Source organism: Polyodon spathula, chromosome 22 (genome assembly GCF_017654505.1).
Source record: "Polyodon spathula isolate WHYD16114869_AA chromosome 22, ASM1765450v1, whole genome shotgun sequence".
NCBI lineage: Eukaryota > Metazoa > Chordata > Actinopteri > Acipenseriformes > Polyodontidae > Polyodon > Polyodon spathula.
Genome location: NC_054555.1, coordinates 803,212 through 830,312, shown reverse-complemented (window position 1 = coordinate 830,312; position 27,101 = coordinate 803,212). Strand labels below are relative to the sequence as shown.

At 40.8% G+C, this 27,101-nt stretch overlaps 3 protein-coding genes across 6 annotated transcripts; all 3 read left to right on the top strand.

Moving 5' to 3' along the window:
* The first annotated feature begins 225 nt into the window (after positions 1-225).
* Positions 226-19,015, top strand: LOC121296919 (heterogeneous nuclear ribonucleoprotein A0-like). Of its 3 annotated transcripts, none has more exons than XR_005947117.1 (3): positions 228-1,250; positions 4,641-4,740; positions 5,606-6,182. XR_005947117.1 is itself a non-coding variant. In XM_041222833.1 (2 exons), exons 1-2 carry the CDS (start codon positions 263-265, stop codon positions 18,519-18,521), a joined length of 927 nt encoding a protein of 308 aa, XP_041078767.1. In that variant the 5' UTR covers positions 226-262; the 3' UTR covers positions 18,522-19,015. The 3 variants fall into 3 exon arrangements, 1 of the variants encoding a protein (XP_041078767.1); XR_005947118.1 differs by lacking the exon at positions 228-1,250 and adding an exon at positions 2,831-4,381; XM_041222833.1 differs by lacking the exons at positions 4,641-4,740; positions 5,606-6,182 and adding an exon at positions 18,515-19,015 and having other exon boundaries at positions 226-1,182.
* On the top strand, positions 8,598-25,418 carry LOC121296917 (heterogeneous nuclear ribonucleoprotein A0-like). 2 transcript variants are annotated; one of them, XM_041222832.1, is made up of 2 exons: positions 8,598-8,825; positions 24,328-25,418. In XM_041222832.1, the coding sequence occupies exons 1-2, from the start codon at positions 8,677-8,679 to the stop codon at positions 25,133-25,135; spliced, it is 957 nt and encodes a 318-aa protein (XP_041078766.1). In that variant the 5' UTR covers positions 8,598-8,676; the 3' UTR covers positions 25,136-25,418. The 2 variants fall into 2 exon arrangements, with proteins under 2 accessions (XP_041078766.1, XP_041078765.1); XM_041222831.1 differs by lacking the exon at positions 8,598-8,825 and having other exon boundaries at positions 24,086-25,418.
* Positions 17,525-19,015, top strand: LOC121296920 (heterogeneous nuclear ribonucleoprotein A0-like). The gene has a single exon (XM_041222834.1). It carries the CDS (start codon positions 17,595-17,597, stop codon positions 18,519-18,521), a length of 927 nt encoding a protein of 308 aa, XP_041078768.1. The 5' UTR covers positions 17,525-17,594; the 3' UTR covers positions 18,522-19,015.
* Positions 25,419-27,101: the final 1,683 nt, after the last annotated feature.

Below are 27,101 nucleotides of genomic sequence, written 5' to 3'. Positions count from 1 at the left end.
AATATTACTGTTACATTTATTATTTTATTTATTTGCTTAAATATAGAAGATCAGGAAATAGCACTTAGACTGCGATCTCCAATGCAGGTAAAAAGCGACTGATAAACAGCTTTGCGGAAATGGCGGGAGGAGGAGGAGCTGGGCGTCAGGTTTCTGACGTCACGAGAAGGCGTCCATTTATTGGACAGTAAAGCTCGCGTCAAATTCCACAGCGTTGCTTTCTTTAGGAACAACGAAGACAAGCGGCAAAAAAAAAAGAAACATGGAGAACCAGCTTTGCAAGCTCTTTGTCGGCGGCTTGAACGTCCAGACCACAGATGACGGCCTTCGCCAGCATTTCGAGCAGTATGGGGAGCTGACCGACTGCGTTGTTGTCCAAAACCAGCAGCTCAAGCGCTCCCGTTGCTTCGGGTTTGTCACCTACTCGACTGCGGAGGAGGCTGATGCAGCAATGGCGGGCAGGCCTCATACTGTAGACGGCAACAACGTGGAGCTGAAGAGAGCCGTGGCCCGGGAGGACGCCGGCAAACCCGAGGCCCTCGCCAAGGTGAAGAAAATCTTCATCGGCGGCCTGAAAGAGGACGTGGAGGACGAACACCTAGCAAACTACTTCTCCCAGTTCGGTGCGCTGGAGAAAGCCGAAGTGATCACCGACAAGGAGACTGGCAAGAAGCGCGGCTTCGGCTTTGTCTACTTTGAAGACAACGACTCTGCAGACAAGGCCGTGGTGCTCAAGTACCACACTATCAACGGGCACAAAGTGGAGGTGAAGAAAGCCCTCTCCAAGCAGGAGATGCAGGCCAGCGGCGGCAGAGGAGGCCGAGGCAGAGGAGGGCGCGGAAGAGGACAAAATGGCTACGGCGGTGGCAGAGGAGGTGGCGGCTACAACAGCTATGGCGGCGGCTACGGGGGCAATGATGGCGGCTATGGCGGTGGCTACGGGAGCGGTGGCGGCTATGGGAGCAGCGGCGGATACGGGGGCAGTGGCGGCTACGGAGGAGGATATGGAGACCAAATGGGCGGCTACGGCAACGGAAACGGCTACAGTGACTTTGGCAGCAACTACGGCCAGCAGTCCTCTGGCTACGGAGCGATGAAAGGGGGTAACTACTCCTCCGGCAGAAGCAGCGCACCTTACTCCAGAGGTGGCGGCAGCTACGGCAGAGGGGGCTATGGAGGCTCCTACTAAGGCGAGGCCTGCGTCGCTCCCGCTGTGTGGCTACACAAAGAGCGGCTCCATCACATAGTCGGTAAGAAATTTATGATCCTATTGGATTCCCCAAAAACAGAACTCAGAACAGTACCACTGTACATTGAAATATCTGGCAGAATTATGGACGCTGAACCCCAGCCTTATCACTAAGAAAGGAGACCTCACAATTCAATGCTGGTTCAAAAAAGGTAATAAAATCCTAACCAGGAAACCAGACACTTAACTTCAATGGCCACATCTAATTGTTTTTGCAGTACCAGTTTAAAACAAGCTTAGATTGCACGTGTTTATTTTTTAACTTTGATTTTTTTATTTCTTGTAAACGACCCAGAGTCAGTTAATTTATCTGGATTAAGTGAAAATATGGTCTTTTTTTTTTTTAATTCCATACTTGGAGCAAATAGAACCTGTTTGTTTAGGTTTTAACATTGTAGATGTGTCTGTTTAGTTTACCCCCCTGTACTGTATTTAAGCATGAATTAGCGTTGTGGCTTCCCCCTCTAGTCCCAGGATTCGCTGGGTGAAATGCAGTGAACGTGAAAATGTAATAGAACCTTCCAGAGATGGGGGAGGGGTACAGAGGGAGTCTTCAGAAATGCATATTAAGAATGTCTGATTTCAAGTCCACCTCTTGATCTTTGGAACTGGCACTGCCAGGATTGTTGCTGAAATTTGGTTATGTGGGGGAACTTGGTTTCACTTCACGTCTAAATGTTATATAAAAAATAATTTGTTGATATGCAGTACATAACTTTCATTTCCCATATGCTGAAATGATTGCTGCGAATATAGTTTTTGTTTTTTGCACGATCTTAATACAGTGCGCAGTAAACTTTCATTGTGTGTTTTTAATGTCAGAACTTGTAGGAGCTCAGTGTACCGCAGCAAGCATGTTCACTGCAGTTGACTCGAAGCGTGTTTTTAAATTTCAGTGGGGAATTTTTTGGGGAGGGCAATGGAGTAAAAGCAATTCTGAAATGGAAGTATAGAACCATTCGGCTACAAGTGATATTTGGAGCAACTGGTATTTTGGAAGAAAGGGGAGTGAGTGTAGTCTTCAGCTAGTAAATAAAGTTGTGTTTTGGGTTTGAGGATTTGTTTTGAGGGATTGTATGTGGTTAAGTTTTTTTTTTGCAGATAATCTTAACACCCCAGAAAAAAATTCAAACGAGATGTTCTGGAAGAGTGGTCACTTTAGAAGACGACAAGTTTACTGTTATGCCTTCCATTGTGTGATAGACCTGGTGTACATTTTAACCTCTTAGCATTGTTAAGTACTGGTATACAATTGTATGTTTCTACACCTTTTTTTCTTTTTTATTAAATAAAGCAAAAAAAAAAGGTTCTTACTTTTATGCTGTATTTAGTACCTGTCACGACTTAAATCTACCAGCTTAGGAAACATAAGAGGTAAGGCCCCTATGATCCTTTACACATTTTATTTGCAGCAATTTCATTTTACCTTTTTGATGTATGGACTGACCATTTTACATTGTGGTCTTCACATAGCATAAATTCTGCACCCCAGCAAATATTAAATACTTTAAGACCCCTCCCCCACCCACCCCCCTTCTTAGACCATTATGGAGACTCTGGAAAACCTAGTACCTCCCCCCCCCCCCTTCCTCCCCCATCCTACCAAGGGCATAAATAATACATTAGTATCCAAACCGTTTTTCTACAGCTTCATCAAAACGAGGCAAATGGCTTCCAACATTGAATTTCTCAACCAATCCTGTATTTCAGAATAAAGGTTTCTGTGACCTGTTTTGACCTCAGGTTAAATATATTTGTTGTAACATGTCTATACAGAGTTTAAAACTTTAATTTGCTATACCAATCTGTGGTCGGGGCATCAGGGTGGATCTCCATTCCCTATATTCTGGAATGCCTGAATTCAGTTCTTCAGTATGAAGAGCTGATATAACTAGAGGTAAAGTGTAATATGGGGGCCATATCTGTAAACAATTCACTTATTTAGGAATACACATGATTATGAAGCTTTGGTTTATCCAAAACTTGTGTACAAATTGTTATTTATAATCTTAATATTTTTAAATCTTATCATGCGGGATTGGTCTTCGTCTCGCATATTTTATTTTGCACACTGGGGGGGGGGGGGAATCTAAAACTACCTGTGAAGTTGAAGCACCTTTTAAAAAGTCTTTACAACTTTGTGCTGTCTGTCCCATAGCTGAATAAAAATGCATTCAAACTTGCAAATCCTGTTTTTTTAAAAAATGGGAGTCTGGCTGCTTCGGACTTGCCCTGTAAGGATGGAGCAAGCTCCAGTAACAACTATAATATCTGACATTGAGTATAAAACATGTCAAGTGTGTGTTTTCATTTGTGGAGTGGCTTCAACTGGTCACACAGCAATTCAATTGTGTGTTTGTTTTTTTGGATGTTCAATATTTTAATAGGGTGTTCAACTGGCGTCTATGTAGGCTTGAGTAAACTACATAGGATGCCTTCTCGTGGAGGAGTGATTGGCTTGTTCTAAGGGTTCTGATTATTTCTGATTCCTATATTCAGGTATTCATTTTGTAATCCTGGTACTTCACAAATAGCTGTAGACGTTTGTTTATACGGGGACCCTGTTCAGTACCCGGGTTCGACATTGTGATAGGACTCTGAAAAGTTTCTCATTAGGATCACAACCTGCAATACTAGGTATGTAAAATAAACTCTATCTATCTTCACATCCATGTTTATTTGCACCATGTTTGAGCCCCAGTTGGTTCTGTGCTGTAGTAACTTTCCCATTACTACCAGCTCTTTCAGACTGTGGAAATGAGGACTGTTTATGGTTCCTCATACCCTCTTTTTATTCCTACCTGTAAACTATATGATGAATTTTGGTTGCCGCTGGCAATTATATATATTTAAATGAATGTACCCTGTACTATGAATAGATAATTCATGGCATTAAAAACAATTGGAGCCTGAAACGCAATTTGCCGTGGTAGCCTCTTCCTGTCGTGTTTTGATAGTTGTTTGACGTGTGTGTTTTATTTATTTGAACTGTTTATTAGATTTATATTATTGTCATTCTTTGTATAAGCAACATTTTGTAGCCTTTATTTTTCAGTATAGTTACTGAAACCGCACAGAAGTGTTTGCAGGAGATGTAACCATATTGTGCAAGGATAAGCGAGCGCAAGCAAGGTTTGTGGCTTCTAACGCATTACTTTACCTTAGTTTGTCATCACGTTTTGATTTCATTAGGGTATATGTTATAAAGACACTAACAAAATATTATCAAAATCAACTTCTGCATTTTACTATGTGGTTCAAGTTGTTAAAATAAATTATTCTGGCTAGTGTTGTGCTGAGAACCGTTTTATTAATAAGCATGTTTTACTAAACATGTGATGCCCATTTAAACTGTTAGTTTGGAGTCTAAGATTGTTATTTTTGTCTCCAGACAGCACCCAGTGAATGGATGCTAATCCCTTGACAGATGAGCTCAGGCCCAGGTCCAGTCACGAGAGGAAAGATTGCACACACAGGATTCATTTGTTCAGGTAAGCAGACTCTTGTCAGACTGAATTTAGTTATTTTTTGTGTTTCTATGTTTTTTATAAGAGTCAATATAGTTTCACAATGCTAAAGTATCCATAAAGTGTGTTGTGCATATTGATTAAATAAATGCACAAATATTACACTGACCATAGGATATTTTCATACAAAAACAAGATATAGATTTAGGTCCCTATAGCATTTTGTGCACTCTGCCCCTGGTTTAAAGTAAAGTATATCTAACGACCCCCCCCCCCCCCCCCCCCCCCTTAACTAGTTGTTAAACTTTTTTAAAAGGACTATTGGCTAATCAGTTGCATTATAAAATACAATATCCCATAGAAAAGATGGTCTCTGAGTGGCTGGCAGGTTTGAGGTGTGTGGGGTTATCTTGTGATACCTGTGCAGCTCAGTATTTTCATGCACAAAGCCACAGGTTAAAGCGCTGGGCCTTCACAACACAGCTGTGTGCAGAGCTTTTATATAACCCACCCGGCACTGCTTTAGACTTGAATGCTCTGCTATTTGCTTTAGTAGTGTGCCAGATTCTTGGTCTTGCACTTGCATATGTCATAGATAGACTATTCTTTATGTAGTCTTTATTTTCAGAATTTGGGGGTGTAGGAGGCACCACTAACAAATTCTTCTAGAATTTCAGCATGGAATGAAGCTAACATAGTCACTGTTGCAGCTGGTATGGTGACACAACACCTCATAAAATGCGTCAAGTAACTTGTCACAAGGGAAGTCAGAGATACACCATGTCTCCTAAAAAACATCCTAGCTCTTTGCTGCAAGCTGGCTGCGCTCAGCTGTTTTAAGTATTTGTACATGTATTAATGCTTGTTTGGCACGTTCTCTTGCTTACAGCCTTATTTACAGCGTCTGCGGTTGGTCTTCATATCCCGTCACTCCCTGAAGTGTGCTGAGGCTGGTCTCCATGGGCCTGCAGTGAATCCTTTATCCAGCGTCTCTCAACACCATGGAACTCCATCCCTAAAGACTTGGCTCACGTTCAGCACAGGAGTTCAGATCATTGTTATACTGACTGTACCAGCTGGTCCTGGCCTGGCGTGTACAGCACATTGGGAAGCGCTTGTATCGCATTGTGAATGAAATAAAATGTATTTTGAAGTAGTTTTGAAATGTTGTTGTTGGCGGTTTCCAAAAGCTAGGAAACCAGAGTAGTTTGCAATGACTAAATGAATGTAAAAATATTAAGTTAAACTTGCTAACAATTTTCTGAAGGTTATTTTTTTGGGGGATAATGTTACAAAACAAGTACATCTGAATGTAGCCCCTGATCTGCCATTATTAACTTTTGAGGGGGATTTGCACACCAAAAAAAATTAATAAATTCTTGAAATATTGCAGCATTTTTATTTATTCATCCCTCAACACAGTTTGTGAAACTACCCTTGTGGAAAGCAGTAAATAACACTGGTTATATCAGACTTTAAGTGTTATTCATTTTAAAGAAACATTTACAGCCATCTGCCATACCTTGATACTGTTTCTCTGCCTTTCAGTCAAATTGGCTTCTTTGTGTTTGTCGGCAGGGGTACACCTTCACGCTTCTAGAGAGAGGTGATAAGTTTATGCAGAGATTTGTACTCCTTTGTGCCAGTTGTGGAAGCCTGGAGAGGAATAGGGGGACAGTTTGTGAGAGATCACAACTGTGAATGGCTTGCCTGTTGTGCTAATGTGCCCATTGACTTACCTGAGTATCACCAGCCCATAATTAAATCACTGAAATGCACCAGGCAGTTCCAGCCACACACACACTGTGCACACAAGTTGTTTAATCACCCCTCATATAATAGATCACTCATATAATAGAACATTAGTCTGAGTTACTGAATTATTGTGATCCAATTTAGTTATGGTAGTTCTAGGGTAAACACCGCAGATATTGCCTCTGGGCTTCAGCATTTAAGGACCATGGCTCCCTGATACACAAATCTCAATGGAGCAAATACATTGTGTTTTAAGTGAATTTAAGAAATATACTAATGTGTATATACTAAGTGGTAATTTTACATGTAAATCTGACACCAATGCTATCTAGTGTATGCTTGTATGTAACTAATTGCACTTTATATATGGCCAGTTATTTCAATACCATCTCCTTGATTGAAACACAATTCATTGTTTATCCCTGCCTATTACACCCAGTCCTGTGTTTAAAAAAAAGTCTTCTGCTCATCTACAGTGCCCTTCATCACATAGGTCCCGAGTGCCTCCTCGACCTGCTGACCCGCTATGTCCATGCCCGCAAGCTGAGGTCCTCTGAGAACGCTCGTTTAACTTCATGGCTCCGATTCTGGAACTCTCACAGCTTTGGTGTGTGATGCTCACACCGTCGCTCGCTTTAAATCAACTCTCAAGACCCACCTGTTCTCTCTTGCTTTCTATGCTCTTTTAGCCTGAGATCTGCTATTAGCTGTTGTGTTGCTGTTACTATTTCATGTATTATGGTACCATCACATTATGCATTTATCTGTATTTGAAGTACGGGTTTTCTTACTGCATCTTGTAAAGCGCTTTGTGATGGTGGTCCAGTATGAAAGGCGCTATATAAAATAGATTGATCGATTGATAAAATGGTTCACATTCCAAATCTGCATATCTAAGTGGTTTAAAATGCAGAGAGCCAAACATAAAAGCTATTGTAGCGTGCACGGGGGGGAAGGCTCTTTTGTACAGCGGTGTCGGTGCCATGCTGGCGTGCGAGAGCTCTCAGGTTCGCGCCCGCCCTCCGCTTGTGTGTGGATTGCCTCGCCCTGTGTGAGGTGCCTGTCTGCGGAAACGGAGATCGCTACATTATCAATAGCATCAACAGAGTTGACCAACGTGTAGTAAATTAAAAAAAAATACATGCCTTGTATTTCAGTATGAAACAAACTTCCAAATGTGACCACACAGCATTGTCTACTGTGGAGCACAAATATTTTTTTCAAACTCCAACAACTACATTGCTATTATTAATGCATGTTTAAAATGCTTTTAATAGAAGTTTCCGAAACTAGCATTGGATGATGGTAGAAAAACATATTTAATGTATTCAAAATTGCAAAACAGCTGGCCATAATTTGATTTGGCCAAGATTTTATACCCGAGTAAGATTTGGTCCTATATCAATGTAGTGTTAGCCAACTTTGTACATAAAAAAAATAGGTTTACCCCTAGCACTTGTTCTTTTAAAAAGATACAGGTCCTATTCACTCAGCTAAGGTTGCCCTTCTGTTTTAAATGGAGAAACAAACCTGCACTGCTGGAATGTAACAGAACTGCAGACTGCAATGCTTTGTTTTCGCTGGAGTAGAAAGTTTATCAGTGAACTTACTATGTTTCTTTTAGTATTTCTAAAAACTGTTTAGTTAACCGGAATGGTTTTTTTTTTTTTTTTGCAGTAGTTCTGCAGCAGTTTTTTGTTAGTGACTACACTAGCTGATTTTGTAAAAGTTTTTCCCTACCTGTACAATATTGTGTTAAATGTAAGATGCAAACCCCCCATACACAAACTTTAACTCATGATTTTTTATTTATTTTTTATTTTTATTAAGTATATACGGTTTGGTTATGTATTAATGTATTGATAATTAAATGTACATTCCATCCCTTTTAACTACATGCGATTTTATTACTTTTTTGGTTTATCTACGGAAAACTCAGGAGAACAATAGGCAAGAACATCTGCCCGGGTATGCTGAGAGAGGGGGTGGGGGCCTGAATCAGCAATGAATGAATTCAAAAGTTTCTGTGGAAGGGGGAGAGGCTGCGAATCCGACTCGCCTGTGTGTGACGTTTTACACTGGCACGCCCCTCGTACTAACATTCATAAGAGGAAACGCGTTATTCAAATTACATCATTGCCATCGTGACCTAGTGAGTACCTCAGAAAGACTTGCTCGGAGAAAGACAAAGCACACTCAACAGAAATGGAGAACCAACTGTGTAAGCTTTTTGTTGGCGGCTTGAACGTGGAGACTACAGATGACGGCCTTCGCCAGCACTTCGAGCAGTACGGCCAGCTGACCGACTGCGTTGTTGTCCAAAACCAGCAGCTCCAGCGCTCCCGTTGCTTCGGGTTTGTCACCTACTCGACTGCAGAGGAGGCTGATGCAGCAATGGCGGGCAGGCCTCATACTGTAGACGGCAACAACGTGGAGCTGAAGAGAGCCGTGGCCCGGGAGGACGCCGGCAAACCCGAGGCCCTCGCCAAGGTGAAGAAAATCTTCATCGGCGGCCTGAAAGAGGACGTGGAGGACGAACACCTAGCAAACTACTTCTCCCAGTTCGGTGCGCTGGAGAAAGCCGAAGTGATCACCGACAAGCAAACGGGAAAGAAGCGCGGCTTCGGCTTTGTCTACTTTGAAGACAACGACTCTGCAGACAAGGCCGTGGTGCTCAAGTACCACACTATCAACGGGCACAAAGTGGAGGTGAAGAAAGCCCTCTCCAAGCAGGAGATGCAGGCCAGCGGCGGCAGAGGAGGCCGAGGCAGAGGAGGGCGCGGAAGAGGACAAAATGGCTACGGCGGCGGCTACAACAACGGCGGTTATGGCGGCGGCTACGGGGGCAATGATGGTGGCTACGGCAACAGTGGTGGCTACGGGAGCGGTGGCGGCTATGGGAGCAGCGGCGGATACGGGGGCAGTGGCGGCTACGGAGGAGGATACGGAGACCAGATGGGCGGCTATGGCAACGGAAACGGTTACAGTGACTTTGGTGGTAGTTATGGCGATCAGTCCTCCGGCTACGGGGCGATGAAAGGGGGTAACTACTCCTCCGGCAGAAGCAGCGCACCTTACTCCAGAGGTGGTAGCAGCGGCGGCTACGCCAGGGGGGGCTACGGTGGTTCCTACTAAAGCGAGTCCTGCGTAGCTCCCGCTGTGTGTGGCTACACAAAGAGCGGCCCTGTCACCTAGCCGGTAAGATCTTCGAGTCCTTTTGGATTCCTCCAAACACAGAACTCAGAACTTCTTTTTTTTCTAATTAAATATTTGGCCTAGTTTTATAGAGTAGTATTGACTGGGACACCTGGCATCTTTCCCCCTGCAAGTTGTGTAAGATACGTTTACCACGTGGGGAGATCCAGCCAAATTACTACATATAATGGCCACGAACTGTCGCAGTTACAAACCTGTAGGTTTTTTTTTTTTTTTTTTAGCACCACGCGGTTGCCCGTCCATTTTTAAAGTGGCAGTCCACCCTGGAATTTCAGGCTCCAAGATTGCTTTCTCCCCCGAAAAATACGGGGGTGGGGGGCATCCTGAAATCATTTGAACTGTATTGGCATGTCTCCCGAATTAATTTCTGTAATAAAGGTCCAGAAGTGGTTTTATGATTCCATACATTCAGATGTTTAGTCCATGTTTTATTTAGTTTTACCTGCATGTTTTAGTTGGATGTATTTTGTGACGGTTATTTTTTTTATGTCTGTCTTTTACTTGAGCATTACTGAGTGGTGGTGCAGTGAACCCAGTTAAGTTCGTTTTTTTTTTTTTTTTTTTTTTTTTTTTTTTTTTTTTTTAGTAATTTGGTAGCAGATCTGTGCAAATTAAATACCCAAAGTTTGTACTATAATTCTAACTGTATTGTGTAATAACTCAGGGTACCGAGTATAGTCTAAACCAAATGTAATGCCTAAATGTCTGATTTGTGGATTTTTAAACTGCCTCGTCTTGCTATGCAGGGAAGGATTGCAGTTTCCTCTTGCTGCATTTCTTCATGGTTTTTAAGTTTTTTTTTTTTTTTTTTTTTTTTTTTTTTGAAAATCGAGAACCAACAATAAACACTGCAATTGAAATGTTTTGCGTTGTATTAACGTTTTTTCTTGCATGTAACACGAACTTTTTTTTTTTTTTAACTTGAACGTATTTTGACTCGCTATCTCTCCTAATGACTGCTTCGTTGTCTAACTTGTAATGTTTGTGGTAAATGGAAATTGATCTCAGTGCGACTCCCTGAAGGATTTAGAAAATGACTGTAAGGAACTGAAGTCTTCTGTAAACTTCATATGGTTTCCATTTCATTCTGATGTTTTGTAATAAAGGTTTTTTAGTCCTTAAGTCCGTGGTATTGTTTTATTGTGTTGATGGGGGTATTTCCATACCACGTGCTACTTGTGTGGGCCCCATTTTGTGTGTTGTGCTGCTGTTCTAAAACGCTAGGTGCCGCAGTGGAGGCCGAGATTTGAATCTGGCGGTGCTCGGTTTAGCGGTTGCCGGGGGATACTGCACTCTGCAGTTGAAGCTCACAACCCATCTGGCCAATGAGCCTAATTCAGTTTTTCCAAGGGTCCTAAGCTTGAGGTTTATATTATAAAGTTCGGATTAGGGCAAGCTCGATCTTATTTTGTCAATAAAAAGCAAACCTAAAGTGTGCATAATGTCATACAATTTTACAGGAATGTGTTTAAAAAGGTAATGTAAGAATCCCCAGTTTGTCTTTCTGAAGTGATGAGACTATAAAATGTTGCAGGGCTATAAACTAGCAACACAAAGGGCAAGGCCAAAATAGCCATCGGCTGCCTGCATTTGAACAGGGCAGCATGGCCACTAAACTTGTGTCTGAGGCTGTGTAATTTTGCTTAGGATTCATATATAAAGCTAATTATTGGGCACAAAGAAACAACACAGCTTAACTTGCATCACTACGTGGCAAATGCTGCTTTTGTATTGTCAACCTCCAGCTGTGGCCAAAAGTTTTAGGATTGAGACCATTTATATTTAAAAAAAAAAAAAAAAAAAACCATCTAAACATACTTTCTGATCATTTAAGGTAATCGGACACTACAAAATGATATCAAAACAGTCTACCGGAATTAGTACAGTTTGATTTCAGTGTCATATTTTTCCGGTTGTCAGTTTTCGGCAAGTATTGTGGGGGGGAAAACTACAATATGTTCATGTAATCTTTTTTGTAAAGCAAAATGAATTCATTCTATAGGGTGATGCAAAGCTTTTCACCATAGCTTAGATTGGAGCCTGTGAGGACACAGCTCCCTGTGCTCAAGCCAGACATTGGCTTTTATCCTTAGTCCATGGGATTGTTTTTGTTAAATTTTAGTAACATTCTACTCTCTTCAACATAATAAATTAAATTCAAAAATTACGTTGCAGCGGGTAACATACAAAATGCAGAGTTGTGTTGCATTTGTGGATAAAGCTACCCATTTTATGAAGCCTAAAATCCGGGACATGTCATAATTTGCACATCCAGGTTACTCAGAATTCTTTCAATAAACTCTTACTCCTTTTAATAAAGTGCGTGGAGCTTCTCTACAACAGCCGCTGTCAATGGACTATCAGGAAACGGAATACTGGCGGGGTAGGTGGAATTGTGTTTTAAAAATGTTTTTTTTTTTTTTTTGGACAGTTGCAGCAAGGGTTGTGGAGCTGTGCTGTGTGCTGAAGTTAACTAATACTTACTCTATCTAATTCTGCATTTTATCAGTATAAAATACATAACAAAAATAAAAATATCCAAGATAAATCGTCATGCTGCCTCATGGTAATTAAGCAACGATATCAGTTTAGTAAAGGTTTAACGCTTCATTTACAGATGAATTTCTTTCAGTTTAGGGCCAACTTTAAAAACCTGCCCTGTCGCGTGCATTATAGAGCCAGTTAGTATCTTTAGGTTTACCTCAGTCCAGCAGGGTAATGTTTAATTACTATAGAGCTATGGGCAAACAGACATTCATGAAAACGGGATAACTAGCCAAAAGCTGTGGGAGGTGCAACCTTTGCTCAGCGGCTGGTTAAATCCTGTGACCAACAACCACAGTTAAGCAAAGTACCGCGATTGTAATATGGAATTTACTGCTGAGCTTATGGCCCTGAAAAAACGAGCCAATAATTGTGTTTAGGTGATAGTAATACTATATAGACACCCAGATTGTCTGGTGAACGTTACATAGAGTTTACAGAGAGATATTCTGTCTAGGCGCAGGAAAGGGGCAGCAACATTCTCTTTGGCTCCAATATTTCTTGTATTGTCTCCCAAACCTGTATTACTGCAAGCATGTTGACGCCCGGTTAGAAGAATTTGCTTTCCTGTTATGCCTCTGTAATATAGATCTCAAAATACTTCATTTAGACCACTCCACAATGAATTCCAGCTAACTAAATTTAGACATTATACAAATATGCTTAATACATTACTTTTCACATTATTAGTTTAGCATACACAAACTGCAAGTTAAGAGCTATTTCCAGCAATATGATCATATGTTAAGGACAAAAATGTGTGTGTTCTGGCATTTTTTGGGTTGTACAATAATTTTCATATTTCAGATCTGGTAGCACCTAAAAAGGGGACTGTCTTGGGGAAAATTGGGACAGTTGGTAGCTTTCTTTATGAATGAACTGAAACTACTAAAACTTATCTATGGTAAGATGGACAAATAATGATAAAAAAAACACGGTAATACAATGTAGAATATTCTTTCCTACCGTTTTGGTTTCATGGTTAAATGTAAGGACATTAAAATAAGAGGATAACGGCAATTTAAACATTGTTATTTACAGTAAATATATAATTTTAAAACCTGAAACATAATAACTTGCATCAATAAACATTTCTAAATTACAAGTTTTGCACATTTGTCTTGCAGATTAGCAAGGTTTTCTACTTTTATTTTTGGACTCTTCTGAGATGGCCTTATTAAACACGTTGAAAATCCACGTTCTTGCTGTTGTTATTTTCCTACTGGTGCCGCTTGAACCACAAAATCGTGTTAATGTTTGGATCCAAGCACTTCCTACGAACATCTGTGTTGTAGCTGAAAGGACGCTGCAGCCATAATGGCTGTGAAGCACCAATGGGGAAAAATAAGGTCCTGCATAGTGCAAATAAATCCCCTGTTCTGTCAAATTATAGTGTGGATGCTTCATGAGTGTTATTGCAGCGTTTAAAAATATAAAATCCATTTATAAAAAGTCTCCCAGCTTTCTTAGAGATCTGCGTTTCCCTCGTTTTTCTTTTGATTTTGTAATGCTCTCATTAGTATCTAACCACTAGATACAGAGTCTGCCAGTTCTGGCAGATTCTACTGTACTTGCTGAAGCGTTTTTCTCCCACTGCTAATTTAAAAAAAAAAAAAAAAAAAAAAGCCACCTAGCTAACAATTTCATCCCTAGGCCTACAGTGAAATGTACTATATTTAATTGGGACTTTGGTGAAGACCGTATGTGAGTACGTTAATTTACTTTCATAGCTAGCCAGCATTTTTGTGAATCGCAACAGATGTAATGTATAATAAAATAAACATTTTATTTGTGTCATTGGGGTCAATTTCAAGCTGAGCTTCGTGGTCAGCAAGGTAACACAGATGAGAGAATTTTTTTCCTCAGTCATCCGGTCTGGTGCTGTCAGTGTCGGTTTCTCAGCACATAGTACAGACAGTAGTCGCTCAGTAGCGAGGTGTAAGTAGATGATTGATCGATCTGTAGGAGTGTTTATCAAGGTGCTTTAAAAAATAAAAAATTATAACACTTTATTTTTTAGCAAAATCTAAGCCTATTTTTTGGGACCCCAACTGTTGTTGATTCGAACTTAGGCACTTCACATAAGGACTAGCAAGTTTATAAAGGTACTAGTCCTTTGGACTAGTAGCACAATGTTGTTAGTTTCTAACCCTGATACCTGAAAACATCATGTGAGTGATGTTGTTCAAACAGGCTGCTGTGAACAGCTCAGTTTTGCCCTGCTGTCCATGTGTGTCTATATATTTGTACAGACATGCATACCAACTGTAACTGGAATTAAGCAGGGCTGCCAGAAAACAAAGGCAGAGCTCAATTAACCATTTAACTTTATCCATGTTAATGTTAGTCTTCTTCAAATCAATTGCACCAGTGACAGTGACAATGCTTACCTGTCATACAGCGTACAGCGCTCAACATAAGCTGTGCACTGGGTGTTTTAATATCCATTATGTTCATGCAGACTTGTTAGGTATATTCTATCAGCAGCATTGTAATTAAAAATGTTTGTTTCACAGCCGTATTGTAACATAGTAAAAATACAAGTCTGCAGTTAATGTATATGCCATAAGTTAGCATTAAAGTATGTACAGTGTTCATGATTTCAAGGTAATGTTGCATTGTTTGGTGAGGACATTCTTTAGCACTGGTTACTGGGGGGGTGCTCAGCACATAGCCCTGGCAACGGTGATAAAGTGATTGTAATAGTGTTTGCAAATGCCAGGCTACTTGTCGCATTCAACAACTTTTCTTACCACCTACATTCAAGCTTTTCATGCTCTTGCAAACTGAACCACCCTTCTGCTGCTGAAATAAGGCATATGTCTCCCTCAGAAACGACATGCTCCCTCTAGGGTCTGTCCTGGTCTAAATATTTTAAACAAAGAAATACCACATTGATGGTACACTTGTTTTTTTTAAGTACAAAATCAGAATACAGCAAACATAATGTGCTGGTTGTAAACACTGCAAGGGGCTCCAACACTAACTACATTTAGCATTGTTGCATTGATCTGAAATCCACTATTTAAACACAAAATAAAATGATGTGCCATAGAGCTTCCACTTTTACAACTGTTCATAAACTGACTGCAGGAAACAAAACCGCACTGTTTAAACTTGCACTCTTATTGATTGTGCCAAATTCATAAGAAGAAAAAGTGTTCAACATTTAATGAGAGAGTAGGTATTGACATGAACTGTTTGAAGACACAACAAAACAAATTAACAATGTACTAAATACATTTTAGGACCGATGAGTTTAATTTATTTATGTATTTATTCATTGAATGGCTAAACATTTAATAAATCCATAAACTGAACTGAAAGTTAGATCTGAAATAATTAAAACAGCCCCCATCATGTCCTAAGGTTATGAAAGTGAAATAATCATACAGAGATCTGAAGTCTCTTTGGTGTCTATCTTTCTATGCAAATGTGCCAGGAAGGGCTAAAATTAAATTGTTTAAATGGTGATGGTCTTTGATCAATTGAATAGAACCCTATGTTTGTTTGATTGTTTTTTTTCCAGCATGTGTTCACAGTTTCCCTATAATTGAATTTCACCTGATTGACTCTAGTTTCCAAATGGGTGATTCAGACTAGGGATAATGTGACGTGACATTTCTTGCTTCCTGTGAGCTTGTGTATTTTACAGGTTTGATTGAGACTCGCCACTGGGTCTTGCTGGGTTTGTGTGATGGCCTGGCTGACACTACTTTGCTGTAACCAGGACTGTCTTCTCATCTTGTACAATGCTTATATATGTCATGCTTTCACTATGCTTTATTACACTTTGCTTTTACTATGGGAAACTTTTATTAGGGCAGCAATGGTGGAGTATAGAACTAGCCACTGTTGGGGTAATTTTATATTGTTGCATTTATTTTATTCCTCTCTGATATGCCTTTGTTAATGAGACATGGTTAGCTTGGTGAGGCTACCAATCGAATGGGGTATTTAAGGAAAGATTAAATAAGTCAAATGAAAAAAAATAAATTAAATGTGATTCATGGGAAAAAAAAAACACAAGTACTTCATAAAGTTCTCAATAGAGTGTCTTTTTTTTATTTGATTAAATATATAATTGTGTTGTTTCTGCATATACAATAACCTGATGCTGTTTAATCTCATAATGGTTTGAAATTTTAGTTCAATTGGGAGGAGGGGGGACTAAAGGAATTGGGGCATTTCTGTGAAAGGTCATACCTGCCAAAGGCTTGCTGCTGTTGTGTTAATGTACCAACATGAAACCCAGTCTCTCACCCCGCACCTCCCCCTTGGTTGGTGCAACAGTTGTTAACAATGACAAAGCAAAATCTGAATCGTTGTGTGCCTGTGCTAAACTACAGGGAACACCCCTGCGTAAAAGTGTAAATAACCCATATTATGGGATGTGTACGATCTACAGTGTTATTCAAGAATGTTGCTTGATACATTATAAGATAACATTTTTATCTAATAAAAGACAGACACCTGTGTCAGAAAACACTGACTACCACCACTCATTTGTGTGCTTATAAAACATGCAACAATATCTACCTATGTCTGTCTGTCTGTCTATCTATCTATCTACTGTATCTATCTATATCTAGCTATCAATCATTGCACCACTGATTATAATTAGAATGTACAGGCATCAAAAAATATGCCACAACCGCCTAAATACTTTGAGGATGATTTATACTGGGCAACAGCATGCATTAACAATGTGATAAAGAAAGCATATCTTCATAAACTGTGCAAATTGAACCCCATAATGCAATGGCTGGTACACAAAACAGGGTTCAAAACTAGAAACACCCTTTGTAACAATAAGGTTTGACATGTTTACTTATATTTTATATGACATTGTATTATTACTGAGTCAAATTTTAAATTATATATACCAGTATATAATGAGGAAGAAAAGTAATTGGCAAACTGATATTTAATGAGCTACAACGTTTTGGCTTCTGCCTTTTCAGCTAGCATGGTAGAAAGAGCTAGGCAGACTTGATTTTGTTCCTTTTTGGTAGGTATATATTTCCTATATTATCATAATATATATATTAATATATATATCTACTATTCAAATTACATTTACAAACTAAACTTGAGGCAAATGATGAGATGTAACCAAAACAAGGCACATACGGTAATGTTGTCTGGGATGAGGTGGGGGATGGGGAGGGGGGGGTCTTTGAACGCAACAAAGTACAACCAATGAATGGTTTGTAGAACTGGAGGGGCTTTGTGACGTCATGAGAGCTCCACCCACGTCAGCTATTTATAGGAGCCGCGCCAGCCTCGTTTTGGATTGCTCAGCCGTACCAGCGCAGAGAAGAAGTTCAAGAACGTTAATCTTGTGATCCTAGAAAAACAAAATGGAGAACCAGCTTTGCAAGCTCTTTGTCGGCGGCCTGAACGTCCAGACCACAGATGACGGCCTTCGCCAGCATTTCGAGCAGTATGGGGAGCTGACCGACTGCGTTGTTGTCCAAAACCAGCAGCTCCAGCGCTCCCGTTGCTTCGGGTTTGTCACCTACTCGACTGCGGAGGAGGCTGATGCAGCAATGGCGGGCAGGCCTCATACTGTAGACGGCAACAACGTGGAGCTGAAGAGAGCCGTGGCCCGGGAGGACGCCGGCAAACCCGAGGCCCTCGCCAAGGTGAAGAAAATCTTCATCGGCGGCCTGAAAGAGGACGTGGAGGACGAACACCTAGCAAACTACTTCTCCCAGTTCGGTGCGCTGGAGAAAGCCGAAGTGATCACCGACAAGGAGACTGGCAAGAAGCGCGGCTTCGGCTTTGTCTACTTTGAAGACAACGACTCTGCAGACAAGGCCGTGGTGCTCAAGTACCACACTATCAACGGGCACAAAGTGGAGGTGAAGAAAGCCCTCTCCAAGCAGGAGATGCAGGCCAGCGGCGGCAGAGGAGGCCGAGGCAGAGGAGGGCGCGGAAGAGGACAAAATGGCTACGGCGGTGGCAGAGGAGGTGGCGGCTACAACAGCTATGGCGGCGGCTACGGGGGCAATGATGGCGGCTATGGCGGTGGCTACGGGAGCGGTGGCGGCTATGGGAGCAGCGGCGGATACGGGGGCAGTGGCGGCTACGGAGGAGGATATGGAGACCAAATGGGCGGCTACGGCAACGGAAACGGCTACAGTGACTTTGGCAGCAACTACGGCCAGCAGTCCTCTGGCTACGGAGCGATGAAAGGGGGTAACTACTCCTCCGGCAGAAGCAGCGCACCTTACTCCAGAGGTGGCGGCAGCTACGGCAGAGGGGGCTATGGAGGCTCCTACTAAGGCGAGGCCTGCGTCGCTCCCGCTGTGTGGCTACACAAAGAGCGGCTCCATCGCATAGCCAGAATCAAAGCCCACGGTCCTATACTGGATTCCCCACAAACAGAACTCGATACACTTCTTTAAATGTCTGGCCGAATTCTGGAATGGGATTGACGGGCACACTGTGAACACCCAGTCCTAGCCCTGAGGAAAAGGAGACCTCACAATCCCAGGCTGGTCCTAACAGGTAGGGAAACCCTTGCCAGAAATCCGACTACTTAAAATGGCCACAGTGTTTAGCAGCAGTACAAGAAGCTACAAAGCTATAGAAGCAGATGCCGTCGCCTTTCCTAATTCGCTAGACCATTTCCTCGTCCAGGGTTAAGATCTGATTGCCTGGATTTATATTATTTTTTTGTGGGGGGGGGGCATTAATTTGAGTTTATTGTAATCGTCCCTGACCGTAATTAACCTTTTTTCTGTATATCTATAATAAAAATTAACCTTTATGGAGATTAGATGTCTCGTTTGTTTAGTGCTTTTTCAGTTTTAGTGTTTCTATTTTGTAGCTTTTTTCTTTTTGTATTTGTATTTAAACATATTACGTGTGGTTTTTCCAGGACCCCTTTTCCAGTAATTAATGCGTCAATTGCAGTGAACTTGAGAACGTTTTAGTCCTTAGCTGTGCACTAAATTCGGTTGCAGTTAGTACGGTAGTACCAGAAGAGATTTTTTCGGGTTAATACTGTGCTTTCTTAATTCTAACTGCAGGTAACGGATACCAGCTTTGCGAAAAGCGTTTTAAAATAGCATTTAATGACTTAAAAACTGATTTGGATTTGTCCGTGCAGTATGTAATTTTGTTACTCTACTAAGGATTGTGTTTAGAAACTTGGGTTCACTGCCGTTGGGATTAAACTACGAAATGTTAAACTTTCCTCAGTGTTTAAACAATGTGATTTATTTCCTTTTAAAGCATGTATGTTTTTGTTTAAATATTTGCTACAGTAGTTGATTTTTCACGGACAGTAGTTTGGTGTATTCTTGTATCTGCGCACACCCGAGCTTCAAACAATTCAGAGGATTTGGCAAGACTTGATCAAAGTTTTTCACAGATTTTAAAATCATTTAAATCAAATGGACTCGAGGGATTCAATTGTAAGAGCTTCGTACATCTTTTAATGTCTCCTTTGTATAATTCTTGGTACACAACCTCTTAGTATTGTTAATAAATACTGGTAAACTGTATGTCTTTTCTCTCTCCTCCCCCCACCCCCCCCCTTAAAAAATAAACGTTTTATTCTTAAATCGACAAATAGAAAGGTTAACTTTATTTCAGCCTTGAAATGCTTTCAGTTATGACATATTAAATTAGAGGATATTGGAAACAAAGGTAGGTAATACTTCTTTCACAGCGAAAGTACATCAGTGTTTCACACGAAACTCTACATTCCATGACAATACAGGTTTTGTACATTGACACTGCACGCTGTACAGGAAGTGTAACCTTTACTACAAGTTGTGGTACATTTTTAAAATACAGTGACGGGCTTCTTAAACGTTGATGTTTTGTCGACATTTGTAATTTTTAATTTACGTTTTTCTATTTAAGCTGTGTTTGGTGAAATAGAGTGTGAGACGAACAGCTTTGTAACATACTAGTAATAACCAAGTAGATTTCTGGTCACAGGCACCTGCACCACATTGGCTCCAAATCGCAAGTTGCAGTCTGTGGGTGCAAGGGGTTTTGACCACTGATCATAAGTTCTCCTAAACGGCCTGTCTATGATGAGGCTTGCAGATACTGAGGAAGCTCAAGTTCCTACATGCATAGGAGTCTTTCTTGCATGCATACTGGCCCCCTAATCCACTGCATCTTTTCACAGTCAAATGTGTCCTAATTAGTAGTCCCTAAACATTTTTCTATATAAACTGAATCTAAAGCTGTTTATAAATACATTTCTGAAGCCGTTATATGGAATTTAAAATGAGGGAAGGAATAAAAGCTGTTTTTGCATGATCAATAGCTCCTCAAATTCCACTCTGGCACAAACATACAATGTTTGAATTCTTGGAGGAGAAAATTGCTTTTGAAAATTGGCAACACCCCCTCCCCCCAATTAAGGGGTGGAGAGAATTATGCCTGATCTTGCATGCTTAAATGAAAACGGAAACAAGTCTCCCTCACAGAATATGTTTGTTTTTACATTCTTATTATGGTGGTTTTGTTGTGCACTATGCTATATAATGTTTAACCAGAATATCTCTCATTTCTTTAGCTGATTTTTCCAGTGAAACTATTGGATGGCCAGGATAGACGGTGCCTTACAGTATATCTTATTAATCATCAAGTCTTTGTTTTGTGTTAAGCACGGTCTACAAAGCCTTGCTGTATCTTAACACCATTGTGTATCCAAGAGCATCCCTATTGCAGCAAGTATTAAATAGTGAGTTCCATTGTGGCTATGCGCTCCAGGGGTGACTTGTTGCATGAGCACCACAGATTTTATACCAGGAGAACAGAGCACTAACATGCAAGGTTTGTGACTTTAGTTATATTTTACAATACAGTTCATGATCACAATTTAAATGGTGTGCCTTTTATGTTTTTTATTAGTTATTTGTAGAACGTGAGCATCTCGCTGTACTATATATTTCTTTACTTATAGACCAGTGGTCCCAGCATTGCTTCTAGAAAAGTAGATTTAAAATATTGAATTGGATAACCTTTTAAAGCTTACCCTCTGTAATGCTCCCCATTTCCCATCCCTTCAAATATTTGTGTTGTTGCATCCATGTCTTCAGTAGCGTCAGGTACAGTAATCCAATTATTACTTAGTCTAGCTTCATTCTTTATTTTGTCCCCCCCACCTCCAGATTCTACCCAGCAAAGTGGTTGGACAAAATCTACATCAGAGAAGAGTAGCTGTTTGTGGAGATCCTGAAGTGCCAGTATTGCCGAGGTAAAGATCAGCTCTTAACTGGTCAGCAGTCTGTTTTAAATGAATAATGTCTAGTTCACAGAAGGTGAAACCACCAAGGTGTATCTCATGGCTAGGAAACAATTGGCCTTTGTCAGTTGGTACTGAAACTGACAAATCCTATGATTTTTGGTTTATTTCACACAATTATGTAATAAAAACAAATTAAAACATCCTGTCATGGGAACTAATCTCAACCATTCTAAATATTCCTGTAATTACTAGTCTTTTTTTTAAGTATCTCTGTTGTCCTTCTCTTTTTCAAATGTCCATAGTTTTTTACACTAAGCACAACCTGGATTTAACCCCACAGACACAAAGCAAAATTATTCCACACTGATTAGGATCCAGTGACAGTTTCTGGGCATTGAAACTGTAAACCAGGTGTAACTTGGCCTGTGCATGTAATCAGAACAATTAAAGCAGCATGCCTATTGGCTGGCTTTTTTTTTTTTTTTGAGGGGGGGTGGGGGGTGAGTAATTAAGTTGCGAGTCTTACACTGGGTGAGAAGTGGGTTGTGGGTTTTTTTTTTCTTCTGATCACTTTGTAGAATTGGTTTTGATGGTTTATGTACTTTTGATTTTTGGTTAGCAGTATCCTTTAACTGTACCGTATTTCGCTTTTATATTCACAGGAACTACTGCCAGTGGTCTGCTGAGGCTGCTCTTTTTTCCCCTGTCCCTGCTGTTGGTGCAGATAGCCTGGCTTTATGTATATTTACCTGTATGGACTACAGAGCTCCCCTAAAAGACTCGTCTGCAAAGCAGATTCTGTACAGCAACTTGCCTCTGCATTTTTTTCACTTTTTTTTTTTTTCTAATCCCCCACCCTCCATGTTTGGATGTCGTCGGGCCACCCACACTTGCTCTGTTTTTAATTTTATTTAATATGAAATGATGGCAATATCATGCTTCAGCCTTTTTTGTAAATGCAAGCTCACTAGAAAACCTAGAAATTGATTTACTTTTTAAAACATTGTGATTTTAATGTATTGTGTTTTGATTTCAGATTAATGTATGTTTGGTGCAGAATAGAATGTGGTAAAGCAAATTAATTTTAAACTTGGAAGATAGTCCAGACTAATGCTTTTGCTAGTGTGATAAAGATCTGGTTATTTTCCGGCTAGATTAGAAATGTATGCTGAATATTACTTTGATTGGACTTGTGCTTGAGTGGAAAAGCAATGTAATCCTAATTAAGAGTGGGAAGTATTTTCATTGATTTTTGTATGTAATTGTAATAAAATGATTTAAAAAAAAAAAAAATTCTTCACTCCTTTTAGATTTTTAAAGGAAGTCTAAATGTCTGCTGGATAATGAAGTGTGTTTCACTTATCACTGCATGACAGAGCAGAGGGAGTTGTGTTCATAGTTGGCTGGCTGTATTAGCTGCCTTTTTAAGCACAGTTTTCTGTCCATATCCATCTCATGTGAGTCTGAATTGCTGGATATAATCAGGGGTGTAAAAATCCAAGTATGCTACAAACACCCATGTACCTTTTGCAGAAGTAGTATTTAGTGTTAAGCACACAGACACTTCTCACAAAAGGCCTTACAATTCTGACACAGGCAGGAGAGGTCCTTTGTTATTGGTGTGTGTGTTTGTGGGGGGGGGGGGGGGGGGTTATCTCTTTCAATTTAGATGCCAATATATATGATAATCACCCCCTTGGTAAACAGATGGGGGAGAATCTTTTCTGTTAATAGCTGTGCTGTGAAGTTAATGTCCCAACACCTTGCATCGTCTTGATATTCAGTTCCTTTTAACATGCTGCCTACCTCTTGCCTCATTCTCCTGAGTGTCAAGACAGTTTAAAACAAGGGGAATGCAATGTGTTTGTCCACAATTACAGTAAATAGATTTATTTCATGCCTACAAGAATGCTAATAACCCATTTACTTTGCTGATTTCAACATGGAATAAATCTTAATGTGTTTGTGTATTGGTATAACAATATACCCACTACCTGGGCCACTGGACACAAAATGGGAGCCTTTTACAATACCAGTGCACCGCTGTTATTCTAAGCGGTAGCGGTCTAGAATCCCAGCACACCAGAATGCCTGGGTACAGTGTAAATGGAGCTCTGGACAAGCTGAGTATGTGAACTGTGTTTATACAAAGACTGTTAGATGGGGAATATTAATTTAACACAAATTAGATATTTAGGCATCACATTGTAAAAATTGCCTAACAACTAAATATTATTTCCCACCCAAATGAGTAATAGCCGTTTTTCTGCCTATAACTTTTCTGCTGCACCGCTGGTTTTATTACGATTAGTTTTTGCATACTGTAGTTTCCAGTATTAAAGTATGTAAACGTGGGACAGGCTTACGGTATTTTAATGGGTCTTTTTAATGTGTGTGTGTATATATATTTTGCAACCTTCTCTGCAGGCGGGGACCACCCAGGAGACGCCGATGTATACCGCTTGAAACGGAACAGCAGGGAAGCAACATCTGGTCGGATTTGGGGGGCGAGTGAACGATAATAATGTGATCAATAGGTTTATGGTACTAGGAAAGGGGAGGGAGTGGAAGGAGGTGGTACCGAGCCCCTTGCTGTTTCTGTAGCGTCACGTAAAGAGACACTCCCCGGTTTTACCATAAAAAGTGCAAAGCTAAAATCAGATTGCAGAACTGTCGACGCTATATAGCCGGTCTATTAAAATATCAGAGAGAGAAAAAAAGATGGAGAATTCTCAACTTTGCAAGCTTTTTATCGGCGGGTTGAACGTGCAGACTACGGACGAGGGACTGCGACAGCATTTCGAGCAGTATGGGGAGCTGACCGATTGCGTTGTGGTGCATTACCCGCAGACCAATAGATCCCGTTGCTTCGGGTTTGTCACCTACTCGACTGCGGAGGAGGCTGATGCAGCAATGGCGGGCAGGCCTCATACTGTAGACGGCAACAACGTGGAGCTGAAGAGAGCCGTGCCCCGGGAGGACGCCGGCAAACCCGAGGCCCTCGCCAAGGTGAAGAAAATCTTCATCGGCGGCCTGAAAGAGGACGTGGAGGACGAACACCTAGCAAACTACTTCTCCCAGTTCGGTGCGCTGGAGAAAGCCGAAGTGGTCACTGACAAGCAGACTGGCAAGAAGCGCGGCTTCGGCTTTGTCTACTTTGAAGACAACGACTCTGCAGACAAGGCCGTGGTGCTCAAGTACCACACTATCAACGGGCACAAAGTGGAGGTGAAGAAAGCCCTCTCCAAGCAGGAGATGCAGGCCAGCGGCGGCAGGAGAGGCCGAAGCACAGGAGGGCGCGGAGGCGGAGGAGGTCAAAATGTCTACGGCGGCAGATACAATAGCTATGGCGCTGGCTACGGGGGCAATGATGGCCGCTATGGCGGTGGTTACGGGGACAGTTCTGACTCTTACGGCGGAGGCTACGGGAACGGTGGAGGCTACGGGATCGGTGGAGGCTACGGGAACGGTGGAGGCTACGGGAACGGTGGAGGCTACGAGGGCAGTGGAGGCTACGGCGAACATACGGATGACTATGGCTACGGAAACGGCTACAGTGACTTTGGCAGCAGCTACGGCCAGCAGTCCTCCGGCTATGGGGCGATAAAAGGCAGTAACTACTCTGGCAGAAGCAGCGCCCCTTACTCCAGAGGTAGTGGGGACTATGGGGGCTCCTACTAAACCGGCCCTCGTGTGTGTGTTGGCTGCCTCCACCTCTGTACGACAGACAATGTGCAAGGGGATTGGGTAGGGGAGAAACAAGGACTGGATTTTATTGAACATTTTTTATAGAATTGTTACTGTTTTGATTTTTTTTTTCTTTTACTATAGATAATCTGTACAACATGACTTACATAACCTGTAAATTGTTTCTGGTTTGTTTGTGTATTTTGATTTCATTTTTATTTTTTAACCAATCGATTCACAACAATAAATTGAGGAGTTGTTTATGTGTTTTTAAAAATCTGATGTGGGTACTTCCTGTTTCCTGTTAAATTTGAAAGATGCGAACGCGATGCTTCTGTGAAATGCGTTGCAAGTTCACGCAGAAGCCCAGTTCCAACTAACAAAAAAATCATAATTTTGAAAGAGAATTATTTTAAATGATATTCATAATCCGAGTGTATAAACTTTGCTTTCACGGATAAATACAAGATGAGTACTGGTCGAAGTTTCGGGAAAGAAGTTATAACTAAACATATTTATTCTTCTTACATCCTGACGTTTAAACACATCACACTCCGCACTTGCATGTTGTAATGCTGCACTGCGTTGTATATTGGTTTCTATTGGGATTATTTAGCGTTAGAACCACTGGTGCAATTGATTTGAAGAAGACTAACATTAACATGGATAAAGTTAAAGGGTTAATTGAGCTCTGCCTTTGCTTTCTTTGACAGCCCTGCTTAATTCCAGTTACGGTTGGTATGCATGTCTGTACAAATATATAGACACACGTGGACAGCAGGGCACGACTGAGCTGTTCACTGTCTGCCAGTTGAAAAATCGCTTTAAAACAGGTAGTGGCTATTTCGAGTATTTTTTTGTTTTGTTTTTTGTCTTCTGTGTGGTTCAGCAGAGCATCATCAATTGCAAGCTGCAGGTCTATACAGCCTGGCAATGCTGCGCTGCATCAAGCGAACTGCCTTAAAATGGAGGATGCGTGAGTGTGCGTAAAATGAGGTCATGTGATGACACGTAGCGGCCATAGGGGGGCACCAGAGTCTTAAACTACATTTTAGAAATTGTGTAACTTTGTTTAATTAAAGTGAATTTATGAGATAAGCTCCTGAGATGAGTGACCCGGAACAAGGCGGTGGCAGATTTATACAATAATTTACAAAAGAAGAAAAAAACACCTACTCCAGTATCCAGAACAGAATCTAGGGTTATAAATACTTGCCTTACACTAAAATGGCTTTACAGTACTCGAAATTTGCTGTTGTGGGACATTGATGTCCAACATTATGATTGTCCACAGTATGCTCTAGAACAAACCGAATGCTCAAATGATCTGTTGAAACCCAAAGATTAAAATTAAATTCAACTTACCTAGGTATGTTGGTATTGAAGTTATGCTAAACTAAATATATATATATATATATATATATATATATATATATATATATATATATATATATATATATATATAAAGATATTATTAAAATCACGCACCGACTTCAATTTTTAAAGATTACAATTAAAATCACGCACCGACTTCACTGTCTTCAGCTGTTTCGGAGTCTCTTAGGTAACTAACACTGTGAAGCTCGACCCGGGTTGTCTCTAAGCCAATATGAAGAATAAAAAGACTCAGACCCTTATGGAAGTGTCCCATTACAGAAACACAGCAAAGTCTAATACAGCACAATAAAAGCATTATAATTGATTGCATTGTATAATCCGGGTGGTATGCTAAAGCATATCTAATAACATGGCAGACCATAGTAACCGGATAGTTATATAATAATGGGAAACTGCAACGTCGGAATTATTAATATTAAAATAAATAAATACATTATACCACTCTATTTGTGACAGCTAAATAAGATAAAACCTTTTCACCAAAGTTTACATTGAAACGAACAAAAAGACTACAACTCCCATCATGCGCCACTCCCTGAACGTGCCGAAACCCTCGTTCTCG